Here is an 18,252-nt window from a genome sequence, read left to right as displayed (position 1 = left end):
AAGCCTCAAAGTTCATGGCCTTCAACCACTACAGCCTGGGCAGCTTGGGTCGTGCGAATGGAAAAACTCTTTGGTGAGCAATGGAAAGCCCTAGGCATCTACGACGCCATTCACCTTTCATCCATAAAAATCATCATGGACAAGGAGCTCCTCTTAGCAACCCTATGCTTCTGGTGCTCAGCTACCAATACCATTGTCCTCCCTCTCGGCCCCATTGGTCCCACCATCCTTGACTTTACTGCCACTCTGGGGACTTCTCCAACTGGGATCCCAATCGACGCCGCACTCTCTGGGTACCCGTCGAACCTTGACCTGAAGACGCTTTTCGACAAACGAGCCCTTGAGACGCTGAGCGGTGAAGACCAAGCACCCTCGAAAGAAGAGGTTCACAAACTTCACAAGAACTTCTTCAACTATAACACCCTCTATCTCCATTTTGCCGGCCGAGGAGAAGAGGCTCTACGAGAAGGGGAACACAAGGCTTTCCTCTTCTATTGGTACAACAAATTTATTTGTTGTACCAAATCCAATAAATTTCTGGTCGAGAACATGCCAGTAGCCAAAGCCCTAGCTAGTGGTCACACCCTAGCACTCAGCCCGGCCATTCTCGCCCATCTCCTACGCTGCTTGGCCGAAACGACCCTTGATAAGATTGACCCGCACCAAAATGGTCATCTCTGGGTCTTCCAACTTTGGTTGCAGGTCTACTTCGCCCCTCTTCGGCCAACACTCGCTGATTTCTTGCCTACGGAATCGCTCGGCCCTCAGCTGGCTTCTTGGCCAACACCCCTCCACCAAGCTGAAGAGGTGTTCAGATACTTTTTCGCTCTCAACGATCTTTCTAATGACGAGTTCTTGATTTGTTGTCGTCGCGAATACCCTTTGTCGATCAGGCTTCCTACATCCATGTGGGGCACGGATGAAGATGCTGACCTTCGTCAATCCTGGAGGTCTTTCGTGCTTGCCCGCGACCTACATCTCGGCTGTGAGGGTCGCCGAGCAGGTTGGGAAGTGTATCATCCCAACTTCCTCGCTCGGTAGCTTGGCTACCTCCAAGGTTGCCCGGTCCCCCTTCTCTTCTCACGGTCCATCCTGAGCCGCGGACGTGAACTTGGTTCTTCAGAGAAGGAATGCGATGACGCCAAAAAGGACTTCCATGAGCGATGTAAAAAATTCCGCCTTCGACCGGCTACTTCAGAACCTCTTAGCACTGATACCTTCGGCGATTGGTGGGAAGAATACACTCATAGCTTCTTCAGCGCACCGGTTGAAGATGTCATTAACAAGATCTTCGGCGATCGTCCCCACAAAGCTCCTACTCCCCAACCTAAAGAGGCTACCCATGGTATATAGCTTCCTTTACATATTTGGATATATATATATATATATATATATATATATATATATATATATCCTTACTGTTATTGACTTGGCTTTCAATTCTCAGGCAGCCGAGCGTCGAAGAAGGTAAAAGCGGTGGCTGCAATTGCAGCCAAGAAAAAGGCAATCCCCTCTTCCAAGCCAAGCAAACGACCCTGACAAGAGACTGAGACGGCCTCCGCAATCTCTCGTCCTACAAAATACGTCAAGAAATTGGCAAACAAAGGGCAACGAGACATTCACGTCATCTCTAGCCAAACGTCGAGAACGGCCACTCCTGATGTTTCTCCTTCCACCCCAGCTGTACGCATCTCGACGATCGTGCAGCTGGCTCCGACAAGTTAGGCTCCCAAAGCTCGTCCTGACCCTCCAGTCGTGACTAGGCCAAGGACTGCTCCATTGGTCGAGCCGTCTGTAGTTTCAGGGTTGGCCGCTGCACCTGTCGTGGAAGAGGCGGCCCCTTTGACCGAGAGAACTCTCTCTAAAAATCCAAAACACGTGGCAGTCGTTCTAGAAGAGAGTGACGGGAGTGACGAGATTCCGTTGGCGGGTCGCCTTCAACCATGAAATCAACCTCCTTCTGCGTCCGAGGCAGCTGTCCAAGTCGGCCCTTTTGCGGCCGACCGTGGCAAACGACCTGTCGTAGAACCAGAGGAGAGCGATGAGAGCGACAAGATTTCGCTGGCGAGTCACCCTCAACCTCGTAATCAACCTCCTCTTGCGTCCGAGGCAGCTGTCCAAATCGGCCATTCTGCAGCTGATCGTGGCAAACGACCTGCCGTAGAGCCAGAAGTGACGGCAGAAATGCCCATTCATCCGCAGGACCAGGACTTCAACATTCCTCCCTAAGAAGCCATTTCGGCCTTCGTAAGTAACCCTACTACTTTCCTTGGTTATTTTTCTGTCTTAGAGCTCTAAACCAAGAAAATATTAAATGTCAGGTGCCTGCCCATTCTTTTCATCGAAAATTCTACGCGCCGAAGGGTGTTATCGATATTTCTTGGCCGCCTCAGTGGCCATCGAACGTAGATAACCTCCATTGGCCGCCTGAACTGAGGAGCAGTCTAAGACACTAGGCTCGGCCCTTAAGTTCTTTAGGTTCGAGCAATGAACCTGAAGATATGGCCGAAGTCTCATCTCGGTAGGTTTAAAACAAAACCTTATTGCTATCTTTTTCGTGATGTCCTTAAGCTTAAACTGATTTTTGTGTGCAGCCTTCATGGGAAGTCGAGTTTAAAGCTCTCTTATCAAGCATTACCGGAGCGCCTGGTTCTTCGGCCACCACAATTAAACCCACTGATTCAACTGCTCTAGCTTGGTTGTAAGAAGTCTTGTCTCTCTCGTCGTCGCAAGTCCTTAAGCGCAAAGGTCTTGATTTGTTGAGTGCATACCTAAACGATCTCGGAGCTGATGGTCAAATGAGCGTCGAGGCTATCGTTCAGGCATCGTCCACCTTGGAGCGTGTTCGGGAAACCTTTAGTGTCATCGAGAACGCTCTGAGGGCTGAACAAGATCTAAAAGCGTCTGTGGCTGTCCAAGACGCTCTACGACCGAAGATCGATGCCCTAAAGGCTAAAGGAGAAGCCTTGGCCGACCTTGACCGTCAAATAGCCGAATTGGCAAAACGAAGGTTGACTATTGCTTCTAAGCTTGCGAAGGACTTTGAATCGGGCGGCAAAGATTGTATAACCGAGCATGCGGTGAGCGCAAAACGAATCGAACAGTTGAAGATGGACAAGAAGAACCGGCAGGTCGAGGTCATAATGGGTGAAGTGCGGTGGTTGGAGCTGAAGGCCCTTCTCGGCACTCTTCTTCCTTCTTCGCCCTGAATTTATTTAAATGTAAACTGATCGACGTGCTCAATTTGTGTATTCTCTTATCGGTCTTAATGAAATGAGTTTCTATTCCCGCATTTCCCATGTGACCAGATAGTACTTCTTTAAAAACTTCCCATTGATTGGTAATCTGTGAACTAAACCGGTCCGATCTCTAAGATGATATGCATCTTTGCCGAGAACCTTATGTATGATGAATGACCCTTCCTAATTTGGCGACCATTTGCCAAACCTAGGATCTTTAATTCCTACGGGCAACACCGATTGCCAAACTAACTCTCATTCGCCAAATGTTTTCTGCCGGACCTTTTGATTATAGGCTCGCTCGACAATCTGTTTTTGTGCCATCAGCAAGCTATAAGCATCAAGTCGCGCTTCTTCTAAATCTTTTAACTCCTGTCCCATGGATTGATTATATTTGGCGCTGAACAGACTATGTTCAATTATTCGCAACGAATTTATGCTTAACTCGATTGGTAACATTGCATCATGTCCGTAGATTAGTGCATACGGGGTTATCCCAGTCGCCGATCGGGGCGATGTTCGATATGCCCATAAAGCCTTATTCAACTTTAAATGCCACATGCCAAGCCTTTCTTTTATTATTTTCTCGAGAATGCCGATTAACACTTTGTTACTTGTCTTGGCCTGCCCATTTGCTTGTGGATAATACGGTGTAGACTGTTCAAGCCAAATTTTCAAACTTGCAGTATATTCTTTAAACCTCTCGGCTGTAAAGATTATGCCATTGTTAGTGATGATCGTTTCTGGTACGCCAAATCTGGTCACAATGTGTTCTTCCACAAAGTAGCAAACTTCTTTAGACGTTAGCTCGGCATACGATTTTGCTTCGACCTACTTAGTGAAATAGTCGGTTGCTACCAGTATCCATGCGTGCTTGGCAGCCCCGGAAGATGGTGTGATTTTGCCGATTACGTCTATGGCCTATCCTCTAAACGACCATGGTTTGGTGACCGAATGTAATGATTCGGCCATGACTCTTTGTATAAGACCATGAATCTGACACGGTATGCACCCTCGTGCGAACTCGATACAATCCTTTAGTATTCTTAGCCAAAAATAGCCGTGTCATCGAAGCAACCATCGCATTTTACGTCCGGACTGATGAGCTCCGCAAACCCCTTCATGGACTTCTATGATTACTTGAGCACCCTCTTGGGGGCCGAGGCATAGCAGTAATAGACCATCCTCACATTTTCGGTATAACTCGTTTTGAAATATGACATAGTTTGTGGCGTGAACTCTTGTCTTGCGACTATGTTTGCCGTTGGGATTGTCAAGATACTGCATAATGGGCTTTCTCCAATCATCTAGTATTGCCTCGACAGCGCAAACATCTATACGGTCTTGTCGGTCTAACAACGAAGGTAAGGACATGACTCTTGTGCGTATCACGTTGTCGCGTCGGAAGACTTGCTGGTTAACCAAGGTCGGGTATAACTGTCGTAACACTGGTATTTCTCGGCCTGGCTTGCCCCCAAGGAGTTGTGCACCAGAGGCGATTTGAGCCAATTCGTCTGCGTCGGTATTATGAATCCGGGAAATATGTTCAAATGTAATACCTTCGAAGGATTCGGCCAAATAGCTGGCGACCATGTGATAGGGTGCCAGGGTACAACTCATGCATCGAAAAGAACCATTAAGTTGGTTAATCACAAGTTTGGAGTCACCGAGGATGAGGGCACGGGTCGCCCTCAAGTCATGAAGGATTCCAAGGCCGATGATAAGGGCTTCGTATTCGGCTTGGTTATTTGTGCATTCAAAATCCAGCTTGAGCGAAAAGTACCAACGATCGTGGTTTGGAGATTGAATGACAATTCCAACGCCAGCTGAAGATGAAGTACGTGAGCCGTCAAAGTACATCGTCCAGTAGTTATCGTGCGTGTCAACCATGCCGATTTCAACGTCGTTGCCCCCAAAACCATATGGGGAAGGTTGTTGAGCAAGGAAATCAGCCAGTGCCTGGCCTTTAACAAATTTCTGGGCACGTATTGCAAGCTAAACTCGACAACGCCATTGTCCACTTCCCAATTCAGCCTTTGACGATTGGTCAGGTGAGCATATAGCGGATGACGTCGGTCTGGGCAATGACTTGGGTGACCGATGGGAGTATGTAATGCCTAAGCTTGGAGGTGGCAAAAAATACGGCTAGGCAAAGCTTCTCGACGGCGGAATAATTGATCTCCGGTTGATTGAGATTTTGACTTAGATAAAAAATAACCTGCTCTCGTTCGGCATCGTTGTCTTGCGCAAGGAGGCAGCCGATGGACTCTTCGGCCGCCGAGATATATAGCTTGAGAGGCTTACCACGCCGGGGTGGGACAAGGACAGGTGGTGTCGTGACGGAGACTTTGATTTGCGTAAACGTCGCCTGATGCTCGTCTTTCCACTTAAATTTATCTGAGTCCTTGAGTTTCAAAAGCGTAGAGAACGCTTTCATTTTACCCGCCGAGTTAGCTATAAATCGACGGAGAAAATTTATCTTACCGAGTAAGGACTGTAGTTGTTTTTTCGTCGTCGGGGGTGGAGCATTGATGATTGCGCGTGCTTTATTTTCATCCACTTCAATCCCACGGTGATTCACGAGGAAGCCAAGAAAATTACCGGCCGACACACCGAAAGCACATTTGGCAGGATTCATTTTGAGGTTGTGTTGACGCATACGGAGGAAAACCTATCGGAAATAAGCCAGATGTGCCTGCCGGCGTTTAGATTTGATTACAACATCGTCAATGTTGACTTCGACAATGGTTCCAATTAAATCATGAAATATGGTGTTCATTGCTTGTTGGTATGTGGCACCGGCATTCTTGAGGTCGAATGGCATGACCACCCGTTCATATGTACCGAGTGCCCCCCGGCAGCGAAAAGCAGTCTTGTGCACATCGGCTTCGGTAATGAAAATTTGGTTGTACCCAGCATGTCCATCCATAAAAGATAAGATCGCATGATTCACCGCAGCGTCGATTAACAAATCCGAAATCAGCATCGTATACTCATCTTTGGGAGTTGCCAAATTCAGATTTCTAAAATCGATGCAAATGCGCAATGCACCACTTTTCTTTAAAACATGAACGATATTGGCCAACCATTCAACATATCGAGTTGTCCGAATGAACCCTGCTTTCAAGAGACAAACCAGTTCATCCTTGATGTCGAGTTGCACTTCGATCGAGAATCGTCGAGGTGGTTGACGGAAAGGTTTACACCTAGGTTTAATACGTAACTCATGCTCGACGAGAGTGCGATCTAAGCCAGGCATCTTGTGGTAGCTCCAAGCAAAACAATCTTTGAACTCCTCAAGCAGGGCACGAAGTTCGGCTTTTATAGGTTGGGGAAGTAAAGCACTAATAAATAAAGTTCGTGGGTCATCGGCTATCCCAACATTAATTTCTTCCAATGGGTCCTTGACTTGGGGCCGATTGTCTTCGAGCTTGGCCGGGGCAGCTTGAATTTTGTCAAGAGATAAGACAGGACCATTGTCTCATTCGGCGAGGAACTTTACGAGGTTAACGCCTGAATTTGGTTGCTTAGATATAGTATACCAATGAGCCAGCAGTCGTTCCATAGTAGATGAAACCGCGGCCAGACATTTTTCCCGATCGGTGTCAAACATCGGGGTTGGGGATGAAGTTAGCTAACCCGAGTCTCGTCGAATCCTGGTGGACAGTTTCGACGCCAACCTCGATAGCTTTCTGAACAAAAATCTGAGTTGGTCATCCTTCATCATTAAAACCTTGTAGGGTGATGTAGCCGACGTGGTCATCATAATACCGTGCTTGGATCATGTTAGCTTCGAAGGGCTGACTATCGGCCCAGTGAACAATGACCGATTTACCGTCCTAAAAGACGAGCACTTGATATAATGATGAAGGAATATAGCTGGTTTGATGAATCCAGTCTCGATCGAGCAATGCATTATACTCGATCTTGGAGTCGACGATGAAAAAGGCAGTCATTTGATTACGACATGTAATGTTTACCGCTAAAGGAAGCACCCCTTTGGTTTGGAATTTATCCCCGATGAAACTGCTCATTGTGATCCCAAAGGGAATAAGTTCGTCATTGGAGCGACGTAACGCCTTCATGACGTTTACAGGAATGATATTGACAGTGGCTCCACAGTCGACAAAAACTTTGGAGACTGGATACCCTTCGATATGGGCTGTTACATATAATGGCTTCAAATGATGAAGTTTGGCCGATGATGATCGAGGAAATAATTCGGCTAAAGCTGCCTTGAGGTTGTCATCTTTTGTTGTTGACTCAACTTCAGCAACAGTTACAAAATCAATGTGACTGGTTTCCTCGGCAACTACGTCGCCATCGAGGAAATTCGGTTGAGATGTGCTCGACTGAAAATCAGCGGGCAAAACATGGACCATACTGATTTCCATGTTATCCAGGACCAACGGGCCCATCGGGTTACGATCATCGTCTTCAGCCTCTTCTCTTTCCTGGTCACCGACTATGGCATCTGCTTCCGTCAGAGTTGTACTAAGAGACTCCTCTGCTCCTTCTTCAATGGTTTGTTCCCGCAGTGTCTCTTCGGAAGCCTGTTTGTTCTGTGTAGGTGCCTCAGGTGCGTCTGAAATCGGAATTGTGCCTGAGATTAGTGCCAGGATACGAGCTTGCTCTTGGTACATTATACGGGCATCCCTGGTGTCGAGATAGGCATCCAACCGTGCGACTCGTGCTTCTCGTATGTGCTGGAACCTAGCTTTCAATCCTGGGTCTGAGGTCTTCTGAATAATTCGCTCGGCATCCGAGCAAGTTAGGACGAGATCGATTGTATCTTGACATGCTTTCGGTAAACCATATAGATCGTTGGCCGAATGCTTTTTATGAAACTCTCGCATATATTCCAAGGCCTCCCCGAGGAATGGTGGATGTAAACTCCGTTGAATTTTGATCAAAGGTTCTTGTGGGGTTGGCGGAGACAGTTTGCTTTCAGCTTCTTGCCTGAAATGCTCGAAGCGTACCTTCATTTCCCCGGGCTGAAAAAGAAGTTTGATCCATTTATCAGCCTCCTCAAATGTGGTTTCGACATCTCGATTGACCAGCCGTTTCCTTTGAACCAGCTCTGTCATAATAGTTGGAGATGGTCGTTCATCATCATTGGCAACTGTTTCCTTCGGCCGCCATTTAGGGACCGAAGTTTCTTGGGATGCCCATCGGCGGGCCATGCAGTCTATTCTTTGGTGCCAATGTTTATGGGATTTGGACAGTGTAGTGTAGACGCCTTTTGAAGAGTGATATGTATACCAACGCTGGTCTCGAGGTTCGGGAGGTTTGAAAGTTTTTTGGCTCTGCGATGATTCCGAGCTGCTAGAATTACGTATGTAATAATCTTCGTCATAAAATGGAGCATCAAAATCGAGGCGTCATCTGACTGAATGTGTCTCTTCCACCCGCACTTTAGGGTCGAGCCTATCAAAAACCCCTTGATGTTGGCCTGCGTTGAGCACCTTTTGCTGTGTTGCGTCTGTAAGGATCTCTGCCTTCCTTTTTCCTTTATCCCTAGGTAGGCAAGCATCTACCATATTTACTGTTGCCGTCGGAAATGGGTCGGTATCAACACTCATCTTCTTCTCCGAAAATCTGAGTTTGCCGTTATCAATCCAGCTTTGGACGTTGTCTCGAAACACGACGTAATAATTTGTCGTATATTTGCTTGAATTATGGTATTTGCAATATATCTTTCCTTTAAGCTCTTCGGCCTTGGGAATGTTATGCCCGGGCCGAAGTTTGATGATCTTCGCTGATAACAATTGATCAAAAATTGCATCGGCCTTTGTAATATCAAAAGTATAAACTTTTGACGTTTTCATTGTTTCTTTAGTGGCCGAGTGGGTTTTGACTTCCTTAGAGTCAATTTGAGTCAGTGCCTTGCAAACGTATGGCTTATCTATGACTATCTCAGCTGCGTCCACGCTGACATATTCGCCTTCGGTCGATGCGTAACTGACAGTGGGATTTTTGTAGATCGTCCCTCTGGATGGAGCTTTCAAGATCTTCTCTTCGCGGAGTAAATAATCATATTGCTCGACATGCTGGGCTAGTTCATACATATCCCGAAAGTTTGCCCCCAAGAATTTCTTTTTGTATTCTACGTCAAGACCATTCAGAGTAAGTCTGACAAATTCGACTTCGGGGAGAGGTACTCGACACCAATTCCTGGCTAATTTAAATCTGGTAAGATAATCCATTGGTGACTCATCGAATGCTTGAGCCATCCTTGTTAATGAGGACACTGACATTTCCATCCCTGGTCGATAAAACTGCTCATGAAATTTCTCGACCAACTCCTCCCAGCTCTGGACAGAATTCGGTGGGAGGTTGATATACCAAGAAAATGCTGAACCGATCAGCGAAAAGTTGAAAAGTTGAAAAGTTGCAGCTTGTGAAAATCGTTATTGACATCTCCGCATTGCGCGGTGAAACGAGCCACATGTTCTAATGAGGATAAGGATGATTCTCCGGCAAAAAGGCTAAAATCTGGGATTTTGAAATCTCTAGGGTATTCGAACTGTTCCACATAAGCTGGATACGAATGTATAAATTTAGGGAACTTCGGCTCTTTCTTCATGGCCGAATCGATCATCCGTTGGACCTCGGTCATATCGACGGGTGTTGCTTCCACTCTCTGGTCAGATCCGTCTGGCCTACTATTTGATCCTCCTCCTTTTTCCAAGTTAATTGGTTTGAGCCGAGCAGGGATTAACTCGGCCGGTACAATTGGTAACAGATTATTTCTTGGTGGCAAGTGCTGGGCAAGATCGAAAGACCTACTATGGCTGACCTTACTAACCAGTATTTTGAGTAATCTGGTTTGTGCTTCACTGGTATTGTGTATCACGTCATGAAGTTTATCAATTCCTCGACTAAATGTCTGTTCAACCGTCTGAGACTGCTCGTCAAGTCGTTTTCGAAGAAACGATCTTGTTGGTGGATCAGATCCTTCACCACCATCCTTGTCATAATCCTCTATTATCCCTTCATTGAGAATGCAGGTGTTCCTGTTATGAATTTCTAGACTGTGAAACTGACCGCCGAGATTAACTTTCTTTTCTCGACGAGTCACACTTGTGGACTTAGGTGTCACGGTGCTAAGGGGATTCTGCGCCTGCGGCACACTTTGTTCTATGCTCTGAATTGGCAAATCGGTTGTTGATTTTCCCATAGCTGTTTTCTTTTTTACCGATCGCGTTTCAATTGGCATGAACTTCGTAGTTTAGCACTAGGTCCCACTGGGCGTGCTAAAATGTTGACCCTAAAAACTACCAAGCCTACGTGGCACGTAGGCCGAGTAATCTATAAGCTAACTACATCCTTCGGTGAATGCGGGGCGTGCCAACTCGTCGACCGAGCTCGGCCTAGGAGTAAATTTGTTGATGTTGCGTTGGGTGCGCGGCTGACTTCTGTGTCTTGCGATTGCGGCCGAGGAAGGAACACATCTCGGCCTCTTAGGTCCTCGAACCTGAAGACAAGGCTACTATTCTTACGAAGTTCGTCGTCGAATTTGGTCACAGTGATGGTATTCGTCAGAGTAAACTCACGCCGAATCGACACCAAAATGTAAGGGCACAAATACTCAAAGCAGATATGAGTCTTAATAGTGAACGTGGTTCGGCCGTCTAAATGCCGAACTCTAAATCCTACTTGAGAGTATCCAATCATAAAATAACTCGGTGTGCAATGCGCCGAGCTCAGTAAGCTGTAACACCTCACTTCACCGAAAAGGCTAATGAGATGACCCCAATCAATAAGGATTTGGAAACCCTTCTCGACCGAGACTTGGATAGATAACCAACCGTCCTTACCGCAGTGTTGTTGATACCAACGGAAGATGTTGCGAGATCGGCTGATTCTATGGCGACAGAGCTATCTATGCCGACTGAAGATATCACCGGTTGCTTTCACAGTGCTGTTGATGCCAACGGAAGATGTGTCAATGAAAAGAGAAAATAAAAATCTCAAGTTGTTGAGAGAGTTTGCGCAGGGCAGTTGTGTGTTGAATTGGAGGAGGTTCTCACGCTGCACAGCGCCTTGTATTTATAGTAGTGTACCTTCTAGGTCGAGTTAACACCCTACTCGGATTAGGATTTCTTCTTCTAATCAAACATCCCCTCGAGTACTCCTACTCCTATCAGGATTTTGAACCAATCATTTCATCGAGCCGGATTCACTTTCGGGTTATTAATCTCGCCGAGACTCCTTATTGCGCTAGGATTCGACTCATCTTGTAGTATGGCTTAACCAATCTAAGTTTGAAAGCCCACGAACTAAACGCTCCATGGTAACCTTGTAGTAAGGCCTCCTGGGTCAAGAATGACTCTACACTCGGCCCAAACTAATATTTTAGGCCCAAACAACACCGAGAAGGCATATGCCAAAAAAAACCCAATGAAAGTTTCAGTATTAGGTAACGAGACGAAATCCTTCGACGGTTCTAAACGTATCATCACGGTTTACCGGTTATTTTAATTCCGATTTTGATGATTTTTTACTACTAAGCTCCTTGACCTCATAAGATATAATGAACAAACCCGATCGTCAATTTTAAATATTTACACTCGTGCTTAACACAAAATCTTACATTCTACTTAATGGAAGTATAGAATAAACTCTAAGTGTTTGTTAGGTCTATCGTTTTGATGGGATATGCAATCTACGAAACAAATTTCAACAATTCAAAACTTGTTTGAATATAAGACAAGATCTCATATGCCAAAATCACCAAAAACAAACTTTCAGGATTAGGTAATAGGACGAAATCCTTCAATGGTTAAAAATGTACCATCACGATCTAATGGTTAATTTAGTTTCGATTTTGATGATTTTTTACACCAACGTTCTTCGACCATGGAAGAAAACAATGAACGAACCCAATCATCAGTTTAAAATACTTACACTAGTGGTTACCACAAAAGCTTACGTTCCACTAAGTGGAAGTGCAAAATAAACTCTTAGTGTTTGTTGAGTCTATTGTTTTGATGGGAAACACAGTCTACAAAACAAATTTAACAATCCAACCTTCAAATTTGTTTGAATATAGTGTGAGATCGCATACGCCAAAATCAAAAAAAACAAACTTCAGGGATTGGGTAATCCTTAATGGTTACAAACGTATCATCACGATTTAACAGTTATTTTAGCTTCAATTTTGATTATTTTTTACAACTACGTTCATCGACCATAGAACAAAACAATGAACAAATCTGATCAGCATTTTAAAATACTTACACTGGTGGTTACCACAAAATCTTATACTTTGCTTATTGGAAGTATAAAATAAAGTCTAAGTGTTTGTTAAATCTATTGTCTTGGCGAGATACGCAGTCACGAAATAAATTTCAATGATCCAACCGTCAAATTTGTTTGAATATAGTACGAGATCGCATCTGTCAAAAATCATCAAGACAAACTTTCAGGGATTAGGTAATTGGACGAAATCGCTCGACTACTACAGACGTATATCATCATGATTTAACGGCTATATCACCTTTGGCTTTGATTATTTTTTTCAATGACGCTAACTATGGGTAAAACTACACACTGAATTAACCTGATCATCAAATTGGATGATCTTTTAACGTTTAAAATAAATAAATAAAATAGGAAAATTTTTGAATTTTTTGCATTTGCACGACGAAATTTACATATTTCATCGGGCCAACATATCTAACTTCATCAGCAACCATGATTAATTCGTCAGGCAAGCCTTCAAACTTAACCAATTTTATTTCCAGAACATTGGCCGACGACAATTCGTCGGCTAAATAAAGTTTATTTGACCCGACGAAATTATTTAGTCTAGAAAGGAAGTTATTTTGTAGTGACTTACGTGTGTGTGTGTGTGTGTGTGTGTGTGTGTGTGTGTATAAAACAGTGGGTAATAGTGCAAATTGTTAGAAGGGTTATTGGTGATGAAGAGAATATGAATTAATAATGAAATACCTAGGAAATTTATAGAGTTGGTGCCTGAATGGGCAGTTAATGCCTTAAGAAAACGATGGTTTTGTTGTGTATGTGTATATACATTTATATATTTATATCAAAAGTTCAAGGTCCTATTTTAATTTTGAGAGAAAGAGAGGGATAGTTTGCGGTCTTAGATATATTCATTTTCTAATAAAGGTTTTTGTTGATTTTTTCCTGAACTTGTTAGGAGTTGTTTCCCTCTTGAATTTTAATTTTAGCGGATTATCTTTCTGGACTTTTACAAAATAGCCAATTTCTCTTCTAACATTAGATTTTGAAATTTTTCATCTAAATGTCTATCCATTATGGTCACATGGCAAATGTGTGAGGATAATAAAGTAGTTTACCTTAATGTGGACAATAGGGGTGGGTTCAAAAAACTGAAAACCGAAAAAAACCGAAAACCAAACCGGACCGAGGCCGAAAAAAACCGAACCGAAAAAAAACCGAACCGAAACTGTCAAACCGAACCGAACCGAATCTGGTCAGTTCGGTTTCGGTTTTTGAGGTTCGGAAACCGAACCGAACCAAACCGATATATATATATTTAATTATTTTTTTCAATATTATAAATAGTTTAATCATACAATCATAACAAAACAAAACCTGTTGCCAAGTTGGTTTCAGGGAAAATTTTGAAGTTGCAGCGCAAGAGTTCGAACCCTCATGCCTCCAACATTTCAGAAAAGTTTTTTAATTTTTTTGAGAAATAAACAAAACCCTTTAAGTTAACCCTAGCCACTAGCAGCCACACCTTTTATTCATTCCCCTCTTCTCTCTCTCGTTCCCTTCCCTGCCTCCAGTGTAACCCTAACCCAGTAACCTTCTCGCGCAGCCAAGCCTCCTCTCTGTCTTTCTTAAACTCTCTGTCTCTCTTGGTCGTGAATCCCAGGCGACCCGCGACAGCGCGACCCTTCTCACTCTCAATCTCTCACACCTCGCCCTCGCCGTGAGCTTCTTCTTGCCGTTTTGAGCCCCAAAAATCAAACGCCGCGGCAAACAGGCGCTGAAAAATGGATGGGGGAGTTCTGGCGCTGCTTCCGACGCTGCAATCGAAACCCTATGAACCAGAGGATGGTGCTTCGGCGACCTCGAACAAGTGAAGGCGATGATCTTGATCCACTCCGCCTTGTCCGATGACACTCGTACTGTGGTGGATTCGATGGAGTTGGAGCTCACCAACATGGAACTCAAATCCATCTCCTCCAGGTCCTTGCCCGACCCGCATACCCTCCGAAAGTCCTCTCACCTCCTCGGCCCCAAAGTCCTCCAGGTATTGACTCCTCACAAGTTTTTCTTTCTGTATGTTTACATATTCTTTTTTCTGTGTGTGTCGAACTGGTGGTTAAACATGAGATTTTTTATAAAGTACATACTTATATCTGGTGGTTGGACTATGTGGTATTCAATTTTGTTCTGGATTCTCGAGGAAGGTAGACCTGTTTAGTAGCATGCTGCTTTTATGTGACATATAGCTAAGATTTGTGCTGAAGCAATGTTGGTGAATCAGAAAAAGCTTTTGCAGTATGGTGCTAAATTTTTACTTTTACAGACAGTAATGATGATCTGATAAGGAAATTTTAGCACTTGCAAAGGAACATAGTGATAGTATAAGCATGAGCAACTCTTGTTGAAGTTTTCTGGTTTAAGAGACCAAGAAACGCTTTTAAATTCTGAAATCCTAGTCATTAACATTATGTAAATTAGTTAAAGTTTTCGTATTGAATTTGAATGCCATTTCCCTACTTGCCCCTGTTTTGGGATCAGAACTCACTTGTTCCAGGCTTGTACCGGTGATAGTCACTGGCACTGCATCAAAAGACAGGTATAGATTAGAAGCTATTAAGTTAAACTACGTTTTTTGTTTGATTTAGTTTGCACAGTAGGGCTGAGAATTTCTTCTTGTAGGGTACCAAACATCAAGTTCAATGTGGCTAAGGTGTTGCAGTCGATTATTCCGATAGTTGATCAGTCGGTAAGTAATAGAGATCTTTTCATTTGATAGTCCTTACGCAAAGGACCATAATTTTCAAAATACAATACTGAAATCGAGTTAAAGCACTGAAAGCACTTATGCGTAACACGCTTTGCACAGGTGGTGGAGAAAACTATTCGTCCTTGTTTGCTTGAGCTTAGTGAGGACTCACACCTCAGTACAACATAAACCTGATGTTTATGCCCAAACAAATATCTATGACGAGCATCAGCGGTCACAATAGGCATGGTGTGTGTGTGTTGTGTTGTGTTGAATAACCGAAAAAGGATAACTCTTAAGTGACTTTGAATGTAAACTTTCATATTTTCAATTTTTTTTTTAAATTTTTGGAGGAAGAAAAAAAAACCGAACCGAAAAAAAACCGAAAAAATTTGAACCGAACCGAACCGAACCGAAATTTCGGTTCGGTTTCGGTTTTGGGAAAAAACCGAACCGTTGAGAACCAAACCCAGCCCTAGTGGACAATAGATTGCTATGTTCTTATTATCTTCCGCTATTTGACTCTGTACACTTTTGTTTGAATTAGCCATGAGAGTCCAATTAGCAGCTGCAAAGTATGGATTTTGCATCCAATTTACCAATAAAATTACTTTTTTGCCTTTATACAGTTGACATGTGTTGTCCACGTGACCTGTTAAAAATATAAAGCTGCTAGGGTTTAGGATAAGCAAGGAAGATATCATGGTAGTGTTATTTCATTCAAATTCTGCTTTACATGGAGTACAAGATTTATACAATAATGCATGAGGCTATTCTAGGAAGTCAACTATAAATATCAATACATGATTTACACAAATCAATTTATTCCTATAACTAAGGAAGACAAGCAATCTTCAATGATACTCCAAATATTGTCGTTCAATACTCCCCCTCAAGGTGGAGTGTGAATGTCAATCACACCCATCTTGCCAAGTAAGGATCGAAACATAGCTTGTCCAAGTGGCTTGGAGAATATGTCAGCTAATTGCGCTCTAGTACGAATGTAAGTTGTTGTGATGATCCCTGATTGAATGTGCTCACGAACAACATGACAATCAATCTCTATGTGCTTGGTGTGCTCGTGAAACACAGGAATGACAGCTATATGTAGAGCAACTTGATTGTCACAATATAGTTTTGCTGGCATACGATGATCAACTCATAGGTCAGCTAATAAATATTTCATCCATGTAAGCTCGCATGTTGCAGAAGCCATGACATGATACTCCGCTTCTGGTGAAGACCAAGAAATGGTTGTTTGTTTCTTAGTTTTCCAAGACACCAATGCACCTCCAAGAAATATACAATAATTCGTGATGGATCTCCTTGTAATTGGGCATCAAGCCCAATCGGCATTGCAATAACCAGTCAACATTAAGTCCTCTTTTGAAGGAAATAGAAGTCCTTGTCCAGGTGCCTCTGTATCGCAAGAGGCAATGAATGGCTTCTAGATGTGGTTTTCTTGGTTGTTGCATGTATTAACTGAGTATATGGACTACGTATGAAATCTCTAGCCTGGTGATCGTAAGATAAATGAGTTTACCAACATGCCTTCTATACTTCGAAGCATTGTGAAGAACTTGTCCCTCTGTTGGAGATAACTTCAAGTTTTCTTCCATGGGAAATTTTGCAGGTTTAGCACCAAGTAAGCTAGCTTCATCAAGGATATCAAGTGTGTATTTCCGTTGAGAGATGGAGATGCCTTAAGAGGACCGAGCCACTTCTACTCCAAGAAAGTATTTTAATGGTCCAAGGTCCTTGATTCGAAAATGAGTATGAAGAAATTGTTTGAGGCCATGAATGGCCACTTCATCATTACCTGTGATGATCATGTCATCGACGTAAATTAGTACGGTTGTGAATGAATGATCACGTACCTTGGTGAATAAAGAGTAATCAGCTTTGGATTGTTGATATCCGGCTTGGTGTATGGTGGTGGAAAATTTGTAAAACTAACTACGATAAGCTTGTTTAAGCCCGTATAGTGACTTGTTAAGTCAGCATATATTATGCTCCCCCTACCGACGAAGACCGAGAGGCAATTGCATATATACTTCTTTCCCAAGGTCCCCATGGAGGAAGGCATTTTGAACGTCCATTTGGTGAATAGACCAATGACAAACAGAAGCCACGACCAAAAGACAACGAACGGTAATGAGTTTGGCAACAAGGGCGGAGGTCTCTTTGTAGTCGATACCTTCCTATTGGATAAAGCCTTTAGCAACAAGGCGAGCTTTATAACGTTCGACGGAACCATCTGAATTGTACTTGATTTTATAGTCCCATTTGCAACCAATGGCCTGATGACCGGAAGGAAGGCGAGTGAGAGTCCATGTATTGTTTTGTTCCAAAACAAGGAGTTTGAATTGCATGGCAGCTTTCCATATAGGATCACTATTAGCCTACTCAAAAGTGGTAGGTTCGACAAGGGTAGAAATAACACAAGCGAAATAGCAATGGGAAGAAGAAAGATGAGCATAAGAAACATAGTGAGATAAGGGATAACGAGTATCTGACATGGATAAAGAGTTGGCACCGGGAGCAAGAGACTATATATGATATAAATGGTAGCCTTGGAGTCGCACAGATGGTTTAGTGGGATGGTGAGATTGTCTGGTAACCAGGGAAATGGGGGAAGGTGGTGTCGGGGAGGTGGAAAGCATATGGGTAGACTCGGTGGGAAGTGGGTCCGTGGGAGGTGGTGGGTTTGGGGGTGTTGTAGTAGGATGTGGCAAGGTCATGGCAAATGTAGGATCAAAGGTAGGGTCTGAAGGCGTGGAAATGGTAGGATCAGTAGGTAGAGGTAAGACAACACTATCGGGTTGGTGATCTGGTGACTAGGAAATAAAGGAAAATTGATCTTCATGAAAAACACCATCACAAGTAGTGGAAATTTTGTGGGTAGTAAGATCATGAACACGGTAGCCTTTTGACCAAAAGGGTATCCAACAAATATGCATTTTTGAGCACGTTGATCAAACTTGTGTGCATGGATGAGATTCATGGCATAGCATAAGCAACCAAAAACTCTGAGGTGGGTAAAATCTGGAAGGGTAT

General features: G+C 43.7%; 1 protein-coding gene and 1 long non-coding RNA gene across 2 annotated transcripts; one reads left to right on the top strand and one right to left on the bottom strand.

Moving 5' to 3' along the window:
• Nucleotides 1-4,304: 4,304 nt before the first annotated feature.
• LOC126601985 (uncharacterized) lies at nt 4,305-4,832 on the bottom strand. Its single transcript, XM_050268755.1, has one exon. It carries the CDS (start codon nt 4,830-4,832, stop codon nt 4,305-4,307), a length of 528 nt encoding a protein of 175 aa, XP_050124712.1.
• Nucleotides 4,833-14,074: 9,242 nt separating this feature from the next.
• On the top strand, nt 14,075-15,533 carry LOC126610407 (uncharacterized). The gene is made up of 4 exons (XR_007618513.1): nt 14,075-14,493; nt 14,988-15,045; nt 15,129-15,195; nt 15,316-15,533. It is a non-coding gene; the product is annotated as an uncharacterized LOC126610407 (long non-coding RNA).
• Nucleotides 15,534-18,252: the final 2,719 nt, after the last annotated feature.

The sequence above is a fragment of the Malus sylvestris genome, chromosome 2 (assembly GCF_916048215.2).
Source record: "Malus sylvestris chromosome 2, drMalSylv7.2, whole genome shotgun sequence".
Lineage (NCBI taxonomy): Eukaryota > Viridiplantae > Streptophyta > Magnoliopsida > Rosales > Rosaceae > Malus > Malus sylvestris.
The sequence above is the reverse complement of the archived record's forward strand: the minus strand, read 5'-3'. Positions and strand labels throughout refer to the sequence as shown.

What these genes read in the sequence shown, in the direction of transcription:
- LOC126601985 (XM_050268755.1), bottom strand. Translation starts at nt 4,832, where the DNA reads ATGGTCGCCAGCTATTTGGCCGAATCCTTCGAAGGTATTACATTTGAA.